The following is a 20,019-nucleotide window of genomic DNA, read 5'->3' on the forward strand; positions in this document are numbered from 1 at the left end:
AGTAGACTTTATGGACATAGGAGAAAAATGAGAACTCCTTACTCCTAGGTCTGCTAAATCTCCACGGGTCTACACCTCCCATCTGCTCCATAAAATCTTTAAGTACCTTGGCTGCTGCCGGCCTCCTTCCAGTCCTGGACTTCGACCTATCCAGCCCTGGTTCCAACACCGTATTAAAATCTCCCCCCATTATCAGCTTTCCCATCTCTAGGTCCGGAATGCGTCCTAGCATCCGCCTCATAAAATTGGCATCATCCCAGTTCGGGGCATATACGTTTACCAAAACCACCGTCTCCCCCTGTAGTTTGCCACTCACCATCACGTATCTGCCCCCGTTATCCGCCACTATAGTCTTTGCCTCGAACATTACCCGCTTCCCCACTAATATAGCCACCCCCTGTTTTTCGCATCTAGCCCCGAATGGAACACCTGCCCCACCCATCCTTTGCGTAGCCTAACCTGGTCTATAAGTTTCAGGTGCGTTTCCTGTAACATAACCACATCTGCCTTAAGTTTCTTAAGGTGTGCGAGTACCCGTGCCCTCTTTATCGGCCCGTTCAGCCCTCTCACATTCCACGTGATCAGCCGGGTTGGGGGGCTTCTTACCCCCCCCCCCTTGTCGATTAGCCATCCCCTTTTTCCAGCTCCTCACCCGGTTCCCACGCAGCTGTATCTCCCCCAGGCGGTGCCCCCCCGCCCATCCCCTCCCATACCAGCTCCCCCCTCTCCCCAGCAGCAGCAACCCAGTAATTCCCCCCTCCCACCCCCCCCCCCCCGCTAGATCCCCCGCTAGCGTAATTACTCCCCCCATGTTGCTCCCAGAAGTCAGCAAACTCTGGCCGACCTCGGCTTCCCCCCGTGCTCCTATCAATAGCCCAAAAGTCCGTTTCACCGGGAGCTGCCGAAACGTGCGACTCAGCTGGTCATCGCCGCACCCGGAAGTCCCAAATAATTGTTTGTTATTCAGTTGACAACAAGAATGTCTGGATGCTGACCATTGTTTTCACAGTTACGTTGCATGTCACAGGATTCTTAAATGCTGACTTTGGCAATGTGATTGAGCGTATGATTTCTTGGGAATGAAATGAGCTCAGTAGATTTAATGACCTTTATTCTAAAAAAAATGTAATGGTAGTCTGTTCCTACACATTCTGCTGTGATATTGCTGGTCAGAATGGGTAAAGCAACTTCAGCAGCTAACTACTGCAGCCACCATTGTCCCAGATGACCATAGACTGCTTTCCTGCTTTGAGGGAGAGTACCAACATCTACTGCCGTGTGGTATTAGCAAGTGACGATCAAGCAATGTGGAAAAGAGAGGTGTGAGGGAATGTGCGCAAGTTTAAAAGTGGCACCTCGAGTATATCTGTATTTCTTCTTCTGTACCAGTTAGCGGGGAAGGAATCAAGACAAAAAATGTTTTCCAATTTGAATTTTTAACTCATTCTTCATTCTCCAATACCTCATAGGTTCAAAGGGTGGACCAGGTTTTCCAGGCAGTTCAGGACGACCCGGATTTGATGGACCGAAAGGACCTCCTGGAGCTCCAGGCTTATTGGGAGAATCCGGCCGCCCAGGTAAGTACTTAACCAGAACTTGCAAAAGATTGAGAACTCCCTGGGCATTGATTACGTGTCTGAGTTTGCAGGTGGGAATTTGCTCCTGGTTTCTCTGCCGTCGTTTGGGCAGGTGGGGTGAAAAGGTGGGTCAGACATGTGAATACGATGGAAAGTATGGAGTGACGCCATTGTCACCCCAGTATCAGCAAGTGCTAGTCACACCTGTATACCAAATGGTAGTCATGCCATAACCATTCGGCATTTCGAGACAGCAAGGCCTGAATTGTCTGGACATTTGAATGGGACGTCGCATCTGCCACGGGGCAACCCCGCCACAGGGAGACCGGAAAGTCCTGACCCAAAACAAACAACAGCAACTTTAAAGTAACTCAGCAGGGACTTGGAAAAAGAGACTTGTCCAATATCCTGTCCTCCATCAGTTGTGGGTCAAAATGGAGGGAACTGGATGGAAACCTTGTCAATGTGCTTAACGTGTTGGGATTTTCAGCAGCAACCATTTTCTGCAGCTCCCACACATGGGAGGTGAAGTGATTTGGACCTGTTCAAAATGATTCAAACTAGGCTGCATTTGCTGCCAATGCCACACATGCACAGGTGTATGCGTGGCTGCTATCTTTATAGGGGGCAATGCGCCAAGGGGACATGTATGGCCATCACTGGCCCTGGAATTATAAATATTACAGCACCGGCAGCATCAAGTTAACACTTTTATCAATCACCTCCATCCCAGAGCTCACCCCAAACCTCACAGACAGGTCTGGAAAGAGCAAGTGTCAAGTGGGACCCATTCTGCCCGCCCATCTCACCCTCGACTCCCAGTGACACATCACACTGGTGTCCTTTTAAACATTTATTAAGAGATGAAATATCGAAAGAAATGGCTGGCGAGAGAAAGAGTAAGCAGGAGAGGCAGAGACTGGGAAATGGTGGGTTCCTAGTGATGACGTCCACCTGATTGAGTTATTTTTTTTGTGGTGTTAATTATTTTGGTGATACTTGGGCAATGGAGTAAGATTCATTATTAAAATTTTAAGACTGTCAAAAATAAGCTGTCATCGTTTATGAGGGTGGATTTGCATCTCTTGTGAGTCACATTGGATTCTGTGCATTTGCAGAAGTACTGTCGGTGGCCATCTTGTGTTGGCCACGTGTCAAACCAAACCTGTCACCAGAAACGGTAGTTGGGTGGGCATATGCCACTGCAAAGGAATATCCTGACCTGTTTCTCACCATCAGTTTGTTAATGGTGCTAAACGAGATTCTGCAATGCCTCGCAAAGAACTGCATTGGGGTCATAAATAACAGCGGTCAATGATTTGAAAAGGGAAGGTTTGTGCATGAGAGCGAAGTTACATCTCCCTCCTCACTGATCAGATAGCTCTGGCGTTGCTGCCAGTCTCTAATGGAGTCAAAACCCAGTAGGAAGCCAACTACTGACTGGATGTCAGCTGTAGGAACAACTGGAAGTAATGCCTTATAATCCAGTTGCAGTAGCATCCTTTTCAGGCTGAGTCCTGCTAAATACCCAAGCTGGTATTAGAAGCGTTCAAAGTGTCCTATGCCTCCAGACCTGGGATGTTGATCGCTATTGAACTATGCAAAACTCTTGCTGATGGGAAAACCAGTTGTCAGGGTGAAAGATTTATATTCTAGATATTTCTGAACCTTGTTCTAATGGAAGACAGTTTAATATTTCGCTCAATTGCCGTTTTGGAGTGTGTTGGAATTCTGCAGTGAAGCTTTCAGGATTCTAAGCCCTGATAGAATTTATTTTTTACAGCTAGTCTGCTGCTGATTTACCAGTTGAGACTGGCAGGAGGCTTTTACTGTTGATGGTTTATTTGGATTTATTGGTTGCAATTTTCCTCGGTCCCAGTGAGGCAGGTTAGGAGGTGAGATCAGGAGCAAAGTTGTAAAATAACATATTGGTTTGGCCAGCTGATGCATTCTTGGCTCAGAGTGACCTTGTCAGAAGATGAGTCAATCTGGTAGCAGTTGCCCACCCAGCGGTGGGTAACCCATTAGGGCCCATTGATGGGAGGTCTGGGGCAAGGATGATAGCACCAGTGGGACCTCCCTAACGGTGGATGGATCCCACGCTGTGACTGGAGCCGCATTTAACTGGAAAATGGCTTTCCAGTGGCAGATCAGGGCCTTCATCAATGCTTCCTCTCACTCACCCCAGATAGATCGGCTGGGAGCCAGAGCCAGAGCCACAGGCTAATCTGTGGAGGGGTTGCACCTCGATTATGATGACATGATAACTTTAGCCATGTGTAATTTTTAATTTTTCACAATGGTGCAGAGAGATTTTCCACTTGTGTTACTCTCATAGTCTCCTGCCTGCTCCAGTAGCGCCTACCTCTCCCGTTGAGACTGTTGAATGGATATCGCTACAGACTCTCCAATTGGACCGCCTGTTTCCATTGTGCACAAGCCATTTTTAATTGGATGCGGCTCAGGGGGATGGCTTCTTAACTTGATGTCCCCAGAGAGATCACAACTGATATCATGCAATGGTTATTTCCGGCTTCCTGAGCAGAATTGAGGCCAACAATGGGATCTAGTTTTTAAATTCATTGACGGAATGTGGGCACGCTGGCCAGGCCAGCATTTATTGCCTATCCCTAAATTCCCTTCAGAAGGTGGTGGTGAGCTACCTTCTTGAACCACTGCAGTCCCTGTGGTGTAAGTACACCCACAGCGCTGTTAGGGAGGCTGTTCCAAGATTTTGACACAGTGACAATGGAGGAACGGTGATATATTTCCAAGTCAACATGGTGAGTGACTTGGAGGGGAACCTCCAGGTCGGGGTGCACCGGCTGCCCTTGTCCTTCTGGATGGTAGTGGCCGTGGGTTTGGCAGGTGCTGCCTAAAGAGGGTTGGTGAATTCCTGCAGTGCATCTTGTAGATGGTACACACTGCTGCTACTGTGCATCGGTGGTGGAGGGAGTGAATGTTTGCGGAAGGGGTGTCAATCACACAATTGCTTTGTCGTGGATAGTGTCAAAATTCTTGAGTGTTGTTGGAGCAAGACGAATGGAGAGTATTCCAACACACTCTTGTGGCACAATGGGTAGAGGCCCTGCCTCTGAGCCTTAAGCTCCAGATTCAAGTCCCACCTCACGACTCGATGGCCAAGGAAGGTGTGTTCGTAACACAGCCAAACAGGTTGATTATCAACCTGCAGATCCTTGCAAAGCAGGTCCAAGGATAGGGGGTAAAAACGGGAGATATTCAGTCATGTGATGGAAAGAAACGTGGCGCTTCCACCATTGCTATCCAAAGGCTCCTGACTACGAGGTGCATGCAAAAGCTCATGTCGCCACAGCAACCCAGACCCCTGAGTGATTGGTTGCACACCACCACCATTGCAATTCTCATTCGTTCCTTACAAGTTTGATGTCTTGTTATGAAATCTTACAGGGTTTCACGGACCACGTGGTGATCAGGGACTACCAGGTCTTCCAGGGCTCGATGGAAATGAAGGCTCTCCAGGGAAAATGGGTGTTCCAGGATTTCCAGGTCAAAAAGGATTCCCAGGTGATGTGTATGGTGCAGAACCAGGTACTCCAGGCCAACCAGGTCAACCAGGAAAACCGGGATTGAAAGGAACCCCAGGAGAATCTGGCTATCCAGGACCTAAAGGTAAAGTTCGAGATGTGTTTATTTTGCTGCTGTGGCTTCACAATTAAAACCAATTTTGTCTCATGAAGCTTCCACTTCGCTGCAACTTCCTTGCAGATCTCTGAAACCTTGTACGATTAACTCACAATGGGTTACACATTGATTTAGGCTTATTTTTGCGCCTGACGAAGGTGACAGGCCAGAAGCACGAGCCACGAGCCTGAACCCAAGGCCCAACCAAAAACTTCCATAATTACAGGGATCTGTGGAGCCCAATCAGCATCCAGAGACAGCTCACCAGTTGACCAACTCTCTCTCGCTCCCCCCCCCCGTCCTCTTTAATTGGCCCGGAAGTGACCCCCTCAAATTTGCCTTGGGATAGGTGGGCAGGAAGGGAGGTCTTGGAGTGAGCTTAGGTCAACTGAAATCCCCAGCAGTGATCCTCTGACCTTGATGTGAAGGTATGATTGAATAGAAGGGACGTAACACTTTACAATGAACCTTCAGGGGCTCCTACAGATTGGCAGCACAATTCATGGGATGTGGACATCACTGGCTGGAACACCATTTATTACCATGAACTACGCAGTTTTCTCAAACCACTTCAGAGTCAACCTCGTTGTTTAGGTGTGGAGTCATATGTATGTAAGGACACGGATTTCCGAACAGTAATGAGCCAGATGTTTTTTTACCGCAGTCAACACTAGCATTTTAATTCCAATTTAAAAACAAAATCCATCCCTCTGCTGTGATGGGATTCGAACACAGGCCCCCAGAGCAATACCTTGGATCAGTGACAATAACACTACACTGAAGTATCGCTGCCCATTTGTATCATTTCTTGAATTGCACACTTTTTGAAATGAAGGGCGGGATTCTCCGATTGCCGACGCCAAAATCGCGATCGGCCAAACAATCCCCGTTTACTCCGGAATTAGGGGCGGTGCTGTTTTTGTGATGCTCCGCCCCCTCAAAAATGGCATACTCGGGGAGTACGCCGTATGGACGGCCTGCGTCGCCTGAGGCCTTCCCCCGATGCTCTGCCGCCGATGGCCCGGGTCCCCGACGGCATGGGGCACGTGTGCTCACAGGGTTCGGGTTCTCATCTGGCGGCTGCGGACTGAGTCCAGCGCTGCCACAGTCGGGGGGGGGGGGGGGGGGGGGGGGGGGGCCATTCCACTGGCATGGGGGCCTCCATCGGGGCCTGGGGGTACTGGTGGGGGGTGGTCCAGGGGTGGCAAGGCTGGTTACAGGGGGTCAGTTTTTGGCAGGCCGGATCCATGCACGGCCGCGCCATGTTGCACGGCGCGGCCGCTGCCGCGCGCATGTGCGGCCACGGACCCGGCCATTCTGCGGCCGTATCCGCAGGTAAAGGTGAGGGCTTTACACTGCGCGGCTGCTAGCCCCCCACCGGACGGAGGATCGGTGCGGGGGTGGCACCGACTTTCTGGATGTAAGTCCAGACCGATCCTTCGGACATAGCTGCAGGATCGGAGAATCTCGCCCGAAATTATGTGAGCCAAGTTAATTTTTTTCTTAAAGAATAGAGTTCACGCTTTGAAAAAGTCTTACTTAATGAGATTCCTTTTAAAGAAGAAACAAATCTATTTTCTCCCAGGTGTTACCGGTAGACCAGGATTTGGAAGTCAAAAAGGTGAAAGAGGAAATCCAGGCTACCCTGGTTCTCCAGGCTTGCCAGGAGCCCGAGGCCATGGTGGACCAGATGTCCTAACAGGTTTGCCAGGAGAACTGGGAAGGCCCGGTGAGCTCGGACTACCAGGTAAGTCACAGAATAACTGGCTGACGTCAACCAGATTAATCGGGCTTGGCTTCCACGAACAGTTGTCTGAGAAATTAAACCTTTTACAAGTCCCAGTTGACTGGAATAACCAGCAGGTGGAATGCATGGAGATTAAACTTGTATAATTACAGCACCCAGAGTTGTATTAGGATTAAAGTTCAGGCTATTTACAAACAGAATTTACATGCTCAACACATGGTTCATGATGAATGAATGTTTGGTTCATGATGAATGAATATATATGGTTTAGGCTGAATCAATATATGGTTCATAATGAATGATTCTGAAACAATTTATACTCTTTTGATTAGAACAAAAAGCATTAATAAATCGAACAAAAATGACAGATGGAAAACTAAAAAAAGAAGGTGATCAGGAGTCATGGGGAGAAGGCAGGAGAATGGGAATGAAAAACGTATTAGCCATGATTGAATTGAGTAGACCCGATGGGCCGAATGGCCTAATTCTGCTCCTATATCTTATGGTTTATATTACTGCAGCTTTAATTTCTACCACCAGGGGTTGTTGGTGAGCTCCATGAAAGTAGGACTTTGCAGCTCAACTCCAGTTTGTGTTCCATTGGCTTGGCGTCACCTTAGGATGCACAGCCCAAGGAGAATTTGTCTCATATCTCAGTGCACTAAATTTCAGAGTTAAAGTTTTTCTGCTTTTTTGTTTTGTTTTCAGTTTCTTCCACTGCTTTCTTTCCTGGACTCCTCCCCAGAGTAATTAGCTCTTCAGCTGGGGGAAGAGTGACAATTTACTCCATCCATTTTGATCTCAGTATTGCTTTGCATCGGATGGCGGTTGGGAGATGGTGACCAATGCATTGCATTCCATGTAGCTGCCTGATTAATCAACCACTAGATGCCAAAACTGGGGGGCATAGTTTTTAGAATAAGGGGTCACCCATTTAAAACGGAGGTGAGGAGGAATTTCTTCTCTCAGAGAGTTGGGAATCTGTATGCACCTATTTCATACAGCCTTATGTTCTAATTAAAAAAAAATAAACTTTGAGTACCCAATTATTTTTTTCCATTTATGGGGCAACTTAACGTGGCCAATTCACCTACCCTGCACATCGTTTTGGGTTGTGGGGGTGAGACCCACTCAGACACGGGAAGAACGTGCAAACTCCATGCGGACAGTGAGCTGGAGCCGGGATCGAACCCGGGTCCTCAGCGCCGCGAGGCAGCAGTGCTAACCACTGTGCCACTGAGTCGCCCGCCTTTGTTCTAATGTTAACTATCATGGAGGCTAAGAGGGAACCACAATTGGGCTGACAGACTTTCAACGTGCATCATCTTTCATTTGAGGGCTCGGTGAAACATTGAATACTCAGGTCATTCCAAAACTAGGTATCATCCTTCATGTGGAATAGCAGACCGATCTGGGCCATCCATCACAATGTGTCAGCCAGATGGTGGTGGGTTAAATATTCTGGATCATTCATCCATTGTCCTTCTCCTGTAGGGATTTCCACAGATCTCTGGTTACAGATTTTCTTCACAGGTTGCTCTCAGTGTCTTTCCATGATCTATGTGTAGGGGTCCTCAGTGAAATGGGGTGAGGTGAACGGTGTCAAGAATCTTTTTCTGCTTCTCCTCTGATGCTGGTGATGTAACTAGAATGCTTTTAGCATGGACATTTATTGGTCTTGGCCTGTCTGACTGAGGAATGCACATGTACATCACGGAACGCTCTGTGGCTTGATCTCGCCACCTTCTGGTTGGCAGCCAGGGTTGTAATTGCTTGAGATAACAGGTCATTGCATGTCTTTTAATTCTGAGTGGTTCATCTGTTCACACATGTTGTATTCTTCCATGCTTCTGTTCCATTCATCACCCACCAACTTTCCATACCTGGTCTCAATCGAATGGGTGCGGTTACTGCATGTAGGCTGCAGAGGTGAGAGGGGGTTGTCTGTAGCGTCAAGCGAAATGGCCTAACACTCCTGCTTTATCAAGCTTTGACCGTTGCTGTAATCGTTCTGCCTGTAGAGTGGAGCCCGCTTATTACTTTACCTTAATTATACGTCCAATGCTTTTCAAGAGGTACGGTAACTGCCTCTTTCATGTGACCAAAGGCATGTTGGAGTTTGCTGAAGAATTGCAGTTTTTTTTTACAGTGCAGGTTGGGATGGGGAACAAGGGAGCTAGAGAAGACATTAATGACTCTAGTTCAAGTTGTAGGAAAACAAAAATATTCCAAAATTACTGTGACATGATTGAGGAAAACAAACAATGGCTCGGTGTGGGCAGACAAAAGAAGGGAATTGACACCTGTGTCTGACCACACCTGAACCATAACCTGTCCATAAGGTGTGGAGATGCCCCCTTTTAAAACGATGAACACAATTATTTTTGATTCTTGCAGACTGAACTGAAGATCCAGTCATTATTTGGGTTTTTTGAAACCAAACTGCCAATTCATAATGCTTCACTTTTTTTTCCCTCCAAAAAAATGAGCAGGCTCCACTGTAATCATGCTTGTGGCTAAAGCTATACCAATGGGTCGACAACCACAGCAGTGAACATGCGTTTAACTTATAACAGTTAAGTTACCACTGTTGATGTGATGCTTGTTTTCAAACTGTCCTGGCTTTTTAACATAACAGCTTAAATATCTCTGGTGGTGATAGCATTGTCTGGTATGGTGATATTCACACTCGTTCTGAGAGACAAGTTGCCACTTTCCTGATTTGAAATTGATTTTTTTCCACAGTTAAATGACTTATGGAAAGGTTGTAGTCCAGTGGTTTGGATGAGTTATTTTATCTTCTCTTCTATGCCTTTGGAGATTGCTTTGTGTTCACTCCATGCTTTGCTTTTGAAGAAAGGGTTGAACTTAGCTTAAACGATGAGGCTCTAAATCTAATTTCTGCCATGACTGGTGCAGGGCACTAACAGACCGCACCAGCTGTTGGCACTGTGGCATTTACTTATTTTATTTCATCAGCAGTGTTTCTGGATTGAATGATTCTCTACCATAATGAGGAAACAATAGCAGGATTGATAGTCTGAAACTGCTGCCAGGTTATTTCATTTGTAAAAAGCAAATGACCAAGAAGGCGGACTTTGTTGTTGCTGTTCCCAGTTCACCCCTCCTGTTCTGAAGGTGCTAACAAGGATAATGGTTCATTTTAATCATTGCAAGGACTGAGTCTAGATGTCAGCATTCTATTTTTAAAATTTTAGAGTACCCAATTATTTTTTTATTTTCCAATTAAGGGGCATTTTAGCGTGACCAATCCGCCTAACCTGCATATCTTTGGGTTGTGGGGGTGAAACCCACGCAGGCATGGGGAGAGTGTGCAAACTCCACACGGACAGTGACCCAGGACCGGGATTCGAACCCGGGTCCTCAGCGAGATGTCAGCATTCTTAATGTGTGAGGCTGTGTAGTGAGTGTTGCAATCTGGAATGAACTCCATCCTTGTCTTCCCAAATACTCACACTTTCCATTTGAGTTGTGTTGCAATCTAAACCAAACCCATGTGCCCCAGCTCCCTCGCTCAGGACACCAGAAGACTCCGACTGCTGACTAAGTTGAGAGATAACTCAGCACCGATCAGCATCAAATCTGGAATGTTGGGCGAGATTCTCCGACCCCCCCCCGCCGGGTCGGAGAATCGCCGGGGCCTGGCGTGAATCCCGCCCCCGCCAATTGCCGAATTCTCCACCACCGGATATTCGGCGGGGGCGGGAATCACGCCGCGCCGGTTGGCGGGCCACCCCCCGCGATTCTCCGGCCCGGATGGGCCGAAGTCCCGCCGCTAAAATGCCGGTCCCGCCGGCGTAAATTAAACCACCTACCTTACCGGCGGGACAAGGCGGCGCGGGTGGGCTCCGGGGTCCTGGGGGGGGGGCGCGGGGCGATCTGGCCCCGGGGGGTGCCCCCACGGTGGCCTGGCCCGCGATCGGGGCCCACCGATCCGCATTAGGCCTGTGCCGTGGGGGCACTCTTTCCCTTCCGCCTTCGCCACGGTCTCCACCATGGCGGAGGCGGAAGAGACTGTCTCCACTGCGCATGCGCGGGAATGCCGTCAGCGGCCGCTGACGCTCCCGCGCATGCGCCGCCCGGAGATGTCATTTCCGCGCCAGCTGGCGGGGCACCTGGCCTTTTCCGCCAGCTGGCGTGGCGGAAATTCGTCCGGCGCCGACCGTAAGGTTGGGGCTCGGCCCCCAAAGATGGGGAGCATTCCGCATCTTTGGGGCGGCGCGATGCCCGACTGATTTGCGCCGTTTTGGGCGCCAGTCGGCGGACATCGCGCCGTTTCCGGAGAATTTCGCCCGTTAACTTTGACATTATTTCATAGAATTTACAGTGCAGAAGGAGGCATTCGGCCCATCGAGTCTGCACCAGCTCTTGGAAAGAGCACCCCACCCAAGCCCACACCACCCTATTCCCATAACCCACCAACCCCACTCAACCAACACTAAGGGCAATCTTGGACACTAAGGGCAATTTAGCACGGCCAATCCACCTAACCTGCACATCTTTGGACTATGGGAGGAAACCGGAGCACCCGGAGGAAACCCACGCACACACGGGGAGAACGTGCAGACTCCGCACAGACAGTGACCCAGCCGGGAATTGAACCTGGGACCCTGGAGCTGTGAAGCAATTGCACTAACCACTATGCTACCGTGCTGCCCTACATTAGGCATACTAATTTACCAGTAGATGCAATGACACAAATGACAGTGTAAGCAATGGAAGTACCAGAACCTGCTGGTTTCTTTTACATCTTTGAGTATTATTAAGGGGCTATTTTCTAATTTGGTATCCCCAGCGGAATCTTGGGAGATATTTGAGCACATATATCCATCTGCAGCATGTCCCCACGTTTCTGGCATGTGGGCAAAGCTCCTCATTGAGAACCAGGGGAGGATTCTCCGCAATCGGCGCGATGTCCGCCGACTGGCGGCAAGAACGGCGCGAATCAGTCCGGCATCGCGCCGCCCCAAAGGTGCGGAATTCTCCGCATCTTGAGGGGCCGAGCCCTCACCTTGAGGGGCTAGGCCCGCGCCGAATTGATTTCCGCCCCGCCAGCTGGTGGGAAAGGCCTTTGGTGCCCCGCCAGCTGGCGCGGAAATGACTTTGCCATGCGGCGCATGCGCGGGAGCGTCAGCGGCCGCTCACGGCATCCCCGCGCATGCGCAGTGGAGGGGGTCTCTTCCGCTTCCGCCATAGTGGAGACCATGGCGAAGGCGGAAGGAAAAGAGTGCCCCCACGGCACAGGCCCGCCCGCGGATCGTTGGGCCCCGATCACGGGCCAGGCCACCGTGGGGGCACCCCCCGGGGCCAGATCGCCCCGCGCCCCCCCATGACCCCGGAGCCCGCCCGCGCCACCTTGTCCCGCCGTTCAAAAGGTGGCTTGATTATCGCCGGCGGGACAGGCATTCCAGCAGGGGGACTTCGGCCCATCGCGGGCCGGAGAATCGCCGGGGGTGGGGGGCCTGCCAACCGGTGCGGCGCGATTCCCACCCCCACCGAATATCCCGTGCCGGAGAATTCGACAACCGGCGGGGGCGGGATTCACTCCAGCCTCCGGCGATTCTCCGACCCGGCGGGGGGTCGGAGAATCCTGCCCCTGAAGTCATAAAACAATATATTTAACGTTAATTGACTGTAATATTGAAATATTGTGGTGCTACTGTCACAATCCTATCTCCCTTTAATGATTCGAACTAATTTCATTTGTTCTTTCTTTTCATCTTAATTTCAAAGCCGGCTTATTATAAAATCCTTCTTTACAATGTTCGGACAATTTCTTATAAAACAGTTTTATACAACGTGCAAAATCATATTCAAGTCCATTCTGTAGCTCAAATGTGTCAACAACCAAAAGTGCTTACTGCCATTGCGAGATAGAAGGTGGATCACCATTTAAACTCCCACATACAAAGTCCAAGAGGCCAATATTGGATTTTCCCCTTTAAGAGACCTCTGTGCAGTGAGACAGAATCACAGAACAATACAGCACAGAAGAGGCCCTTCGGCCCATCGAGTCTGCACAGACACATGAAGAACATCTGACCTGCCGACCGAATCCCATTTGCCAGCACGTGGTCCATACCCTTGAATGTTGTGACGTGCCAAGTGCTCATCCAGGTACTTTTTAAAAGATGTGAGGCATCCCGCCTCTACCACTCCCCCTTCCAGGCAATGCATTCCAGACCGTCACCAGCCTCTGGGTAAAATTGTTTTTCCTCAAATCCCCCATGAATCTCCTGCCTCTCGCCTTGAACTTGTGTCCCCTCGTAACTGACCCTTCAACTAAGGGAACAGCTGCTCCCTAGCCACCCTGTCCGTGTCCCTCATAACCTTATACACCTCGATCAGGTCGCCCCTCAATCTTCTCTGCTCCAGTGAAAACAGCCCAAGCCTATCCAACCTTTCTTCATAACTTCAATGTTCCCTTCAGGCAAATCCTGGTGAACTGCCTCTGCACCCCCTCCAGTGCAATCACATCCTTCCTATAATGTGGTGACCAGAATTGCACACAGTACTCCAGCTGTGGCCTCACCAAAGTTCTATACAACTCCAGACCTCCCTGCTATTGTAATCTATGCCTCAATTGATAAAGGCAAGTGTCCCATATGCCCTTTTCACCACCCTATTAACCTGCCCTTCTGCCTTCAGAGATCTAGGGACAAACATGCCAAGGTCCCTTTGTTCCTCGGAACTTCCCAGTATCATGCCATACATTGAATACTTTCTTGTCACATTATTCCTTCCAAAGTGTATCACCTCGTACTTTTCAGGGTTAAATTCCACCAGCCACTTTTCTGCCCATTTGACCATCCCTTCTATATCTTCCTGTAACCCAAGACACTCAACCTCACTGTTAACCACCCAGCCAATCTTTGAGTCATCCGCAAACTTACTGACCCTACCCCCACCCCCCCCCCCCACCCCCCACCCCCACATAGGCATCTATGTCATTTATCTAAATCAATCATTAAGGTACCCAGCACAGACTATCCTGGATAAAATTAATCTTGCGGTTAGTAAGTGTTTCACATATGCACGCTGCCAATACAGATCCCTGGTGTGTTGGTGTGTTACAGATCACTCATTGCTGTGGCAACATGCATTGTAGTCTGGAGCTATGGACAGTGATGATGGAGGATGCAACTTTCTTTCCATCACATGGTTGACCAAGAATCTCTCCTGCTCTTATCGGCTGCCACTGGTGGGCGTTGGAGGCATTTGCAGGTTGACAATCAAACCGTAGCCATGTTATGAATACACCTTCCTTGACCTTAAAGCTCTGGGGCAGGCACACAGCCCACTGCGCCACAAGACTGTTTAATGTCAGTAGTGTTCTCCAGTTTCACCTATAGTGGCAGAATCATTTCTTCCAAGATTATCTCTTCATTAGTTATTTCCATTTCAAGCGTTGGCAGCAATTATGTTACGTGCGACCAATGTCACAGTATACTTTGGAAAATTATTACATGAGACCTTATAACTTATCCTAAACATTTTCTGCGTAATATCATAAAATCATCTTTAAATGCCAAGCCATGAATCTCACTTCAAAGTCTTTCCTGTTATTTGGTCTCTTTTCCAATGTCTTACCTGTGAAGATTATAATTTTTACCCGGAGCAGTGGCTGGGTAAAAGTGGAAGGGAAAAGTACAATATTATGTAGCCTCCATTTATTAGGCTTGGCAGAGCCAATTAATATAGTTCTGGTGCTGTGTTGTCAAGACTATCACTCGGTGGGTGCTACCTTCACCTGAATATAAGCTGACCCCCACCGTAAGGCATGGCCTGGTCATTTATTTATAATTTAGCTGCTCTGCCTACGAGGTGGGGAGATGAAATGTCCGACACCAGCTGTAATAGAAGGTTTGCCCGATCACTGCCACCCGCAACCACTGTGTCATGATATTCAAACACACACATCATGATGGACACACTAACAGGCAAATCAGAGTACACAACACCACAACCAATCACAGACAAGAACACCAACCACATAAAAAGCACGAGCACGACACCTGGAGGTCGGTAGGTCTGGGGAGAAGGAAGCATGAAAGAGCTGTTGAAACACCACAAGCAGGGAGCCCCCCACGTGCAGAGTGCAAAGACCAAGTTGTAAATAGTGAGTTTAAATAAACAAGCGTTGTACCATATGCAACTGTGTTGGCTCTTCTGTGTGTTAGAACACCCAACACCACATGGTACAGGAGTGGATCGATACCTGCCTACCAACCTGCCATTCTGGACATGGACCACACCGGCAAACCGCAGCCGATGCAAGTCACGGGGAACCTAGGCACCAACTGGAAGCTCTACAGGCAGCGATTTGACCTGTACATCCGTGCCACCGAAAAACAGAATGTCTCGGATGATTCGAAGATTGCAATGCTCCTCTTCTACGCAGGCCCCCACCCAAATGATGTCTTTAATTCACTGGTGTTCGAGGAAGGCGAAAACCAGGCCAAATATGACACGGTCATCCTCAAAATGGACCAGCACTTTCAAACTGAAGTAAACGAAACTTTCGAAAGATACATCTTTCAGCAACGCCTGCAAGGTAAGGAGGAGCTTTTTCAACCCTTTTTGACGCACCTCCGGATTCTAGCGCAGTCCTGCGGTTACGGCACCACCACAGAGTCCATGATCAGGGACCAGATTGTTTTTGGCGTTGCCTCTAGTGGCCTACGCCAGCAGCTTCTTAAAATAAAGAGCCTCACCTTAGCGTCTGCTGTGGAAGCCTGTGTCCTCCATGAGAATGCTGCCTGCCGTTTTGCCCGATTTCAGGCGTCCGAGTTGGCACGGAGGGGGTCCCCAGCCGTCGAATCGGCAAGCCAGGCCGCCCACGACGTTGAACGCATCCAGGCCGTCGATTTCTTCCCGCCCCACGGCCCGGACGACAGCGGCCGCTTCCCGCGCTTTTCGCGGTCTCCCGCGCAGGTGCGCGCCAAGAATAACGGCCACAACGAGGGACGCACTGCGCAGGCGCGCCCACCGCAAGATCGCACTGCGCATGCGCAGTGGCGCAACGAACGCCGTGACGTCATGACGTGCAGCAAGTGTGGAGGTCTACACTTAAAAGGGCAATGTCCTGCAAAATACCAACAGTGCAACAGATGTGCCATGATAGGCCACTACGCAGCCCGCTGTCGTGCGGCTCAACCCATGGATCCGGCGCATCCTCGACAACCTCGCACACGAGTCAGGACCGTCCAGCCCACGCATCAAGACTTCCAGTTAAGTGATGCAGATGACCAGGATGACTTCAGAGTTGCCGTCATTGATGTCAACAAGGTCAATGCCATCAATCCAGACGATGAGTGGTGTGCCACCCTGACGGTCAACCGATCGCGCGTCGCCTTCCGTCTGGACACCGGCGCATCCGCCAACCTGATTGCTTACTCTGCAGTCCAGGCCATGAAGGTCAAACCACTCATCACACCATCCCGGCTTAAGATGGTTGACTATAACGGGAACGTTATCCCGTCCGTAGGATCTTGCCAGCTACAGGTGACTCACAAGAGGTACACGGCCACACTCCCCTTCGAAGTTGTGGGCTCATCAAAGGACTCGTTACTGGGCGCACAAGCGTGTAAGGTCCTTCACCTGGTACAGCGCATCATGTCTCTCTCTCCAGATGAGATATCCGACTTCCCGGATGCTGAGTTCCACGCGAATCTCCATTCCCTCCTCGCTCACAACCAGGAGGTTTTTGAAGGCATGGGGACATTGCCACACACGTACAAGATTCGACTCAGACCGGACGCCATCCCTGTCGTTCACGCACCTCGCAGGGTTCCTGCGCCTCTCAAAGACCGCCTCAAGGCACAACTGCAGATTCTTCAGGACCAAGGGGTCCTATCCAAGGTCACGGAGCCCACGCCATGGGTCAGCTCCATGGTCTGTGTAAAGAAGCCCTCTGGCGAGCTCCGTATATGTATAGATCCAAAAGATCTGAACAACAACATCATGCGGGAACACTATCCCATCCCGAAACGAGAAGACCTCACCAGCGAGATGGCGCGAGCCAACATATTCACTAAATTGGATGCGTCCAAAGGATTCTGGCAGATCCAACTGGACCCGGCCAGCCGAAGACTATGCACATTCAACACCCCTTTTGGCAGATTCTGCTACAACCGGATGCCATTCGGCATCATTTCGGCATCTGAAGTATTCCACCGCATTATGGAGCAGATGATGGAAGGCATCGAAGGGGTACGTGTATATGTGGACGATATCATCATTTGGTCCACCACTCCGCAGGAACACATGCATCGTCTTCGACGTGTCTTCACCCGCATACGGCAAAATGGCCTGCGTCTCAACCGTGCGAAGTGTGCTTTCGGCCAGACGGAGCTGAAATTCCTCGGGGACCACATCTCAAGGTCCGGGGTCCGTCCCGATGCAGACAAGGTTAGCGCCATCACAGCCATGCCACGACCGGCTGACAAGAAGGCTGTCTTAAGATTCCTGGGCATGGTCAACTTCCTTGGGAAGTTCATTCCCAACCTGGCTTCTCATACAACAAACATGCGCCATCTCGTAAAAAAATCGACGGAATTCAACTGGCACCAGTCGCATCAGCAGGAATGGGAGGAGCTCAAGCACAAACTGGTCACGGCACCAGTGCTGGCCTTCTTTGACGCGACTCGCCCTACAAAGATCTCAACAGACGCCAGCCAATCTGGTATTGGAGCGGTACTCCTGCAAAAAGACAGCACGTCATCATGGGCCCCGGTTGCGTATGCCTCACGAGCCATGACCCCTACCGAACAGCGCTACGCGCAAATCGAAAAAGAATGCCTGGGCTTGTTAACTGGACTGGACAAGTTCCACGACTATGTGTATGGCCTGCCACGATTCACGGTCGAAACTGACCACCGCCCCCTGGTCAACATCATTAACAAAGACCTGAACGACATGACTCCTCGCCTCCAGCGCATCTTACTCAAACTCAGGAGGTACGATTTTGAACTGATCTACACTCCGGGGAAGGAACTCATAGTGGCGGACACTCTTTCCCGAGCAGTGAGCACACCACCAGATGCGGAGGGGTTCGTGCGTCAAATTGAGGCACACGTGACTCTGACAGCAGCAAATATGCCAGCTGATGATCCTTGTCTGGCCCACATACGCGCAGAGACGGCGACTGACCCTCTGCTGCAGCGAGTGATGCGCCACATGACGGAAGGGTGGCTAAAAGGGCAGTGCCCCCAGTTTTATAATGTGCGAGATGATCTCACCAATATAGACGGGGTCCTTATGAAATCGCATAGGATCGTCATTCCACACAGTGTGCGCCAGATGATTCTTCGTCAACTACACGAAGGCCACTTGGGTGTCGAAAAATGCAGACGAAGGGCCCGGGCGGCGGTATATTGGCCGGGTATTAATGAAGACATAGCCAACATGGTGCTCAACTGCACAACCTGTCAGAGGTTTCAGCCGGCGCAACCTCCGGAAACACTTCTACCACACGAGATGGTGACGTCCCCCTGGGCGAAGGTGGGTGTTGACCTATTTCACGCGCTCGGCAGAGATTACATTGTTATTATAGACTACTTCTCAAACTACCCGGAAGTCATGCCTCTCCATGATCTGACGTCGTCCGCAGTCATTGGGGCCTGCAAGGAAACGTTTGCTCGCCATGGCATTCCAAGGACTGTCATGTCAGACAATGGACCTTGTTTTGCCAGCCGTGAATGGTCGTCCTTTGCCGCAGCATATGGTTTCACTCATGTGACATCCAGCCCTCTGCATCCACAATCGAACGGGAAGGCTGAAAAGGGTGTCCACATCGCAAAGCGGCTCCTGTGCAAGGCGGCTGATGCCGGATCGGACTTTAACCTTGCCTTGCTGGCCTATCGATCGGCCCCGTTATCCACGGGCCTCTCGCCAGCGCAGCTACTAATGGGTCGCTCCCTCAGGACGACGGTACCTTCCGTCCTGGCACCGACAACAGACCATGAGGCGGTTCTTCGGGACATGCAACTGCAGCGTGATCGCCAGAAAGGTCGGTACGACACACGAGCGACGGACCTGCCCCCCCTGTCCTCCGGAGACAAAGTACGCGTCCATCAACCGTATGGTGGCTGGTCAGCACCGGCCGAAGTCCTCCGACAAGTGGCTCCCCGCTCGTTCCTGGTTCGCATGCCGGATGGTTCCGTGCGTCGCCGCAATCGGCGCGCCCTTCGCCGACTTCCACGTTCACAGCCACACAACACGCCAGATCCTCAACAGGCTTCCGAGGATGACTTTGTGGAGCTGCCGCACATCACGCCCTTTCCATCGCCACCCATGGCCATGCCTGCACAGCAGCCGGTGGTTCTTGATCCACCCTTAAGGCGGTCAACCCGAATTCGTCGCAAACCCATTAGAATGGACTTATAATACAGTTCATATGTTTAATAAGTTGGACAATTTTACATGATAACCTGTTGTTGTTTATCGTTCCAGATGTCGTCTGACTGGACAACTGTTCAAAATTTTTTTTCTTCTTCTCTCGTTCGCATTTCTGTTATGTTATGGTACAACTGGATTCATGTGACGCACTCGACATCGCCCCATGTACATAGTTCCGTCATAGACACATGCTGCACACGACACACACACACTCTTAGATGCACTCACGTCACGATCATATTTATTACCACGTAGGCACATATCTTTGTAAAAAGGGGGGATGTCATGATATTCAAACACACACATCATGATGGACACACTAACAGGCAAATCAGAGTACACAACACCACAACCAATCACAGACAAGAACACCAACCACATAAAAAGCACGAGCACGACACCTGGAGGTCGGTAGGTCTGGGGAGAAGGAAGCATGAAAGAGCTGTTGAAACACCACAAGCAGGGAGCCCCCCACGTGCAGAGTGCAAAGACCAAGTTGTAAATAGTGAGTTTAAATAAACAAGCGTTGTACCATATGCAACTGTGTTGGCTCTTCTGTGTGTTAGAACACCCAACACCACACACTGGAGATTGGAATTTCTTTCCACCCAA

The 20,019-nt window shown here is 50.2% G+C and overlaps 1 protein-coding gene across 1 annotated transcript in view; it reads left to right on the top strand.

Moving 5' to 3' along the window:
• col4a6 (collagen, type IV, alpha 6) overlaps window positions 1-20,019 on the top strand; it is a 497,938-nt gene that overhangs the window by 405,208 nt on the left and 72,711 nt on the right. The window contains exons 28-30 of the mRNA XM_072501535.1: window positions 1,470-1,577; window positions 5,007-5,228; window positions 6,826-6,987. Of these exons, the coding sequence (XP_072357636.1) occupies window positions 1,470-1,577; window positions 5,007-5,228; window positions 6,826-6,987 (492 nt within the window). The remainder of the gene's footprint in view (window positions 1-1,469; window positions 1,578-5,006; window positions 5,229-6,825; window positions 6,988-20,019) is intronic.

The sequence above is a fragment of the Scyliorhinus torazame genome, chromosome 5 (genome assembly GCF_047496885.1).
Source record: "Scyliorhinus torazame isolate Kashiwa2021f chromosome 5, sScyTor2.1, whole genome shotgun sequence".
In the NCBI taxonomy this organism is placed as follows: domain Eukaryota; kingdom Metazoa; phylum Chordata; class Chondrichthyes; order Carcharhiniformes; family Scyliorhinidae; genus Scyliorhinus; species Scyliorhinus torazame.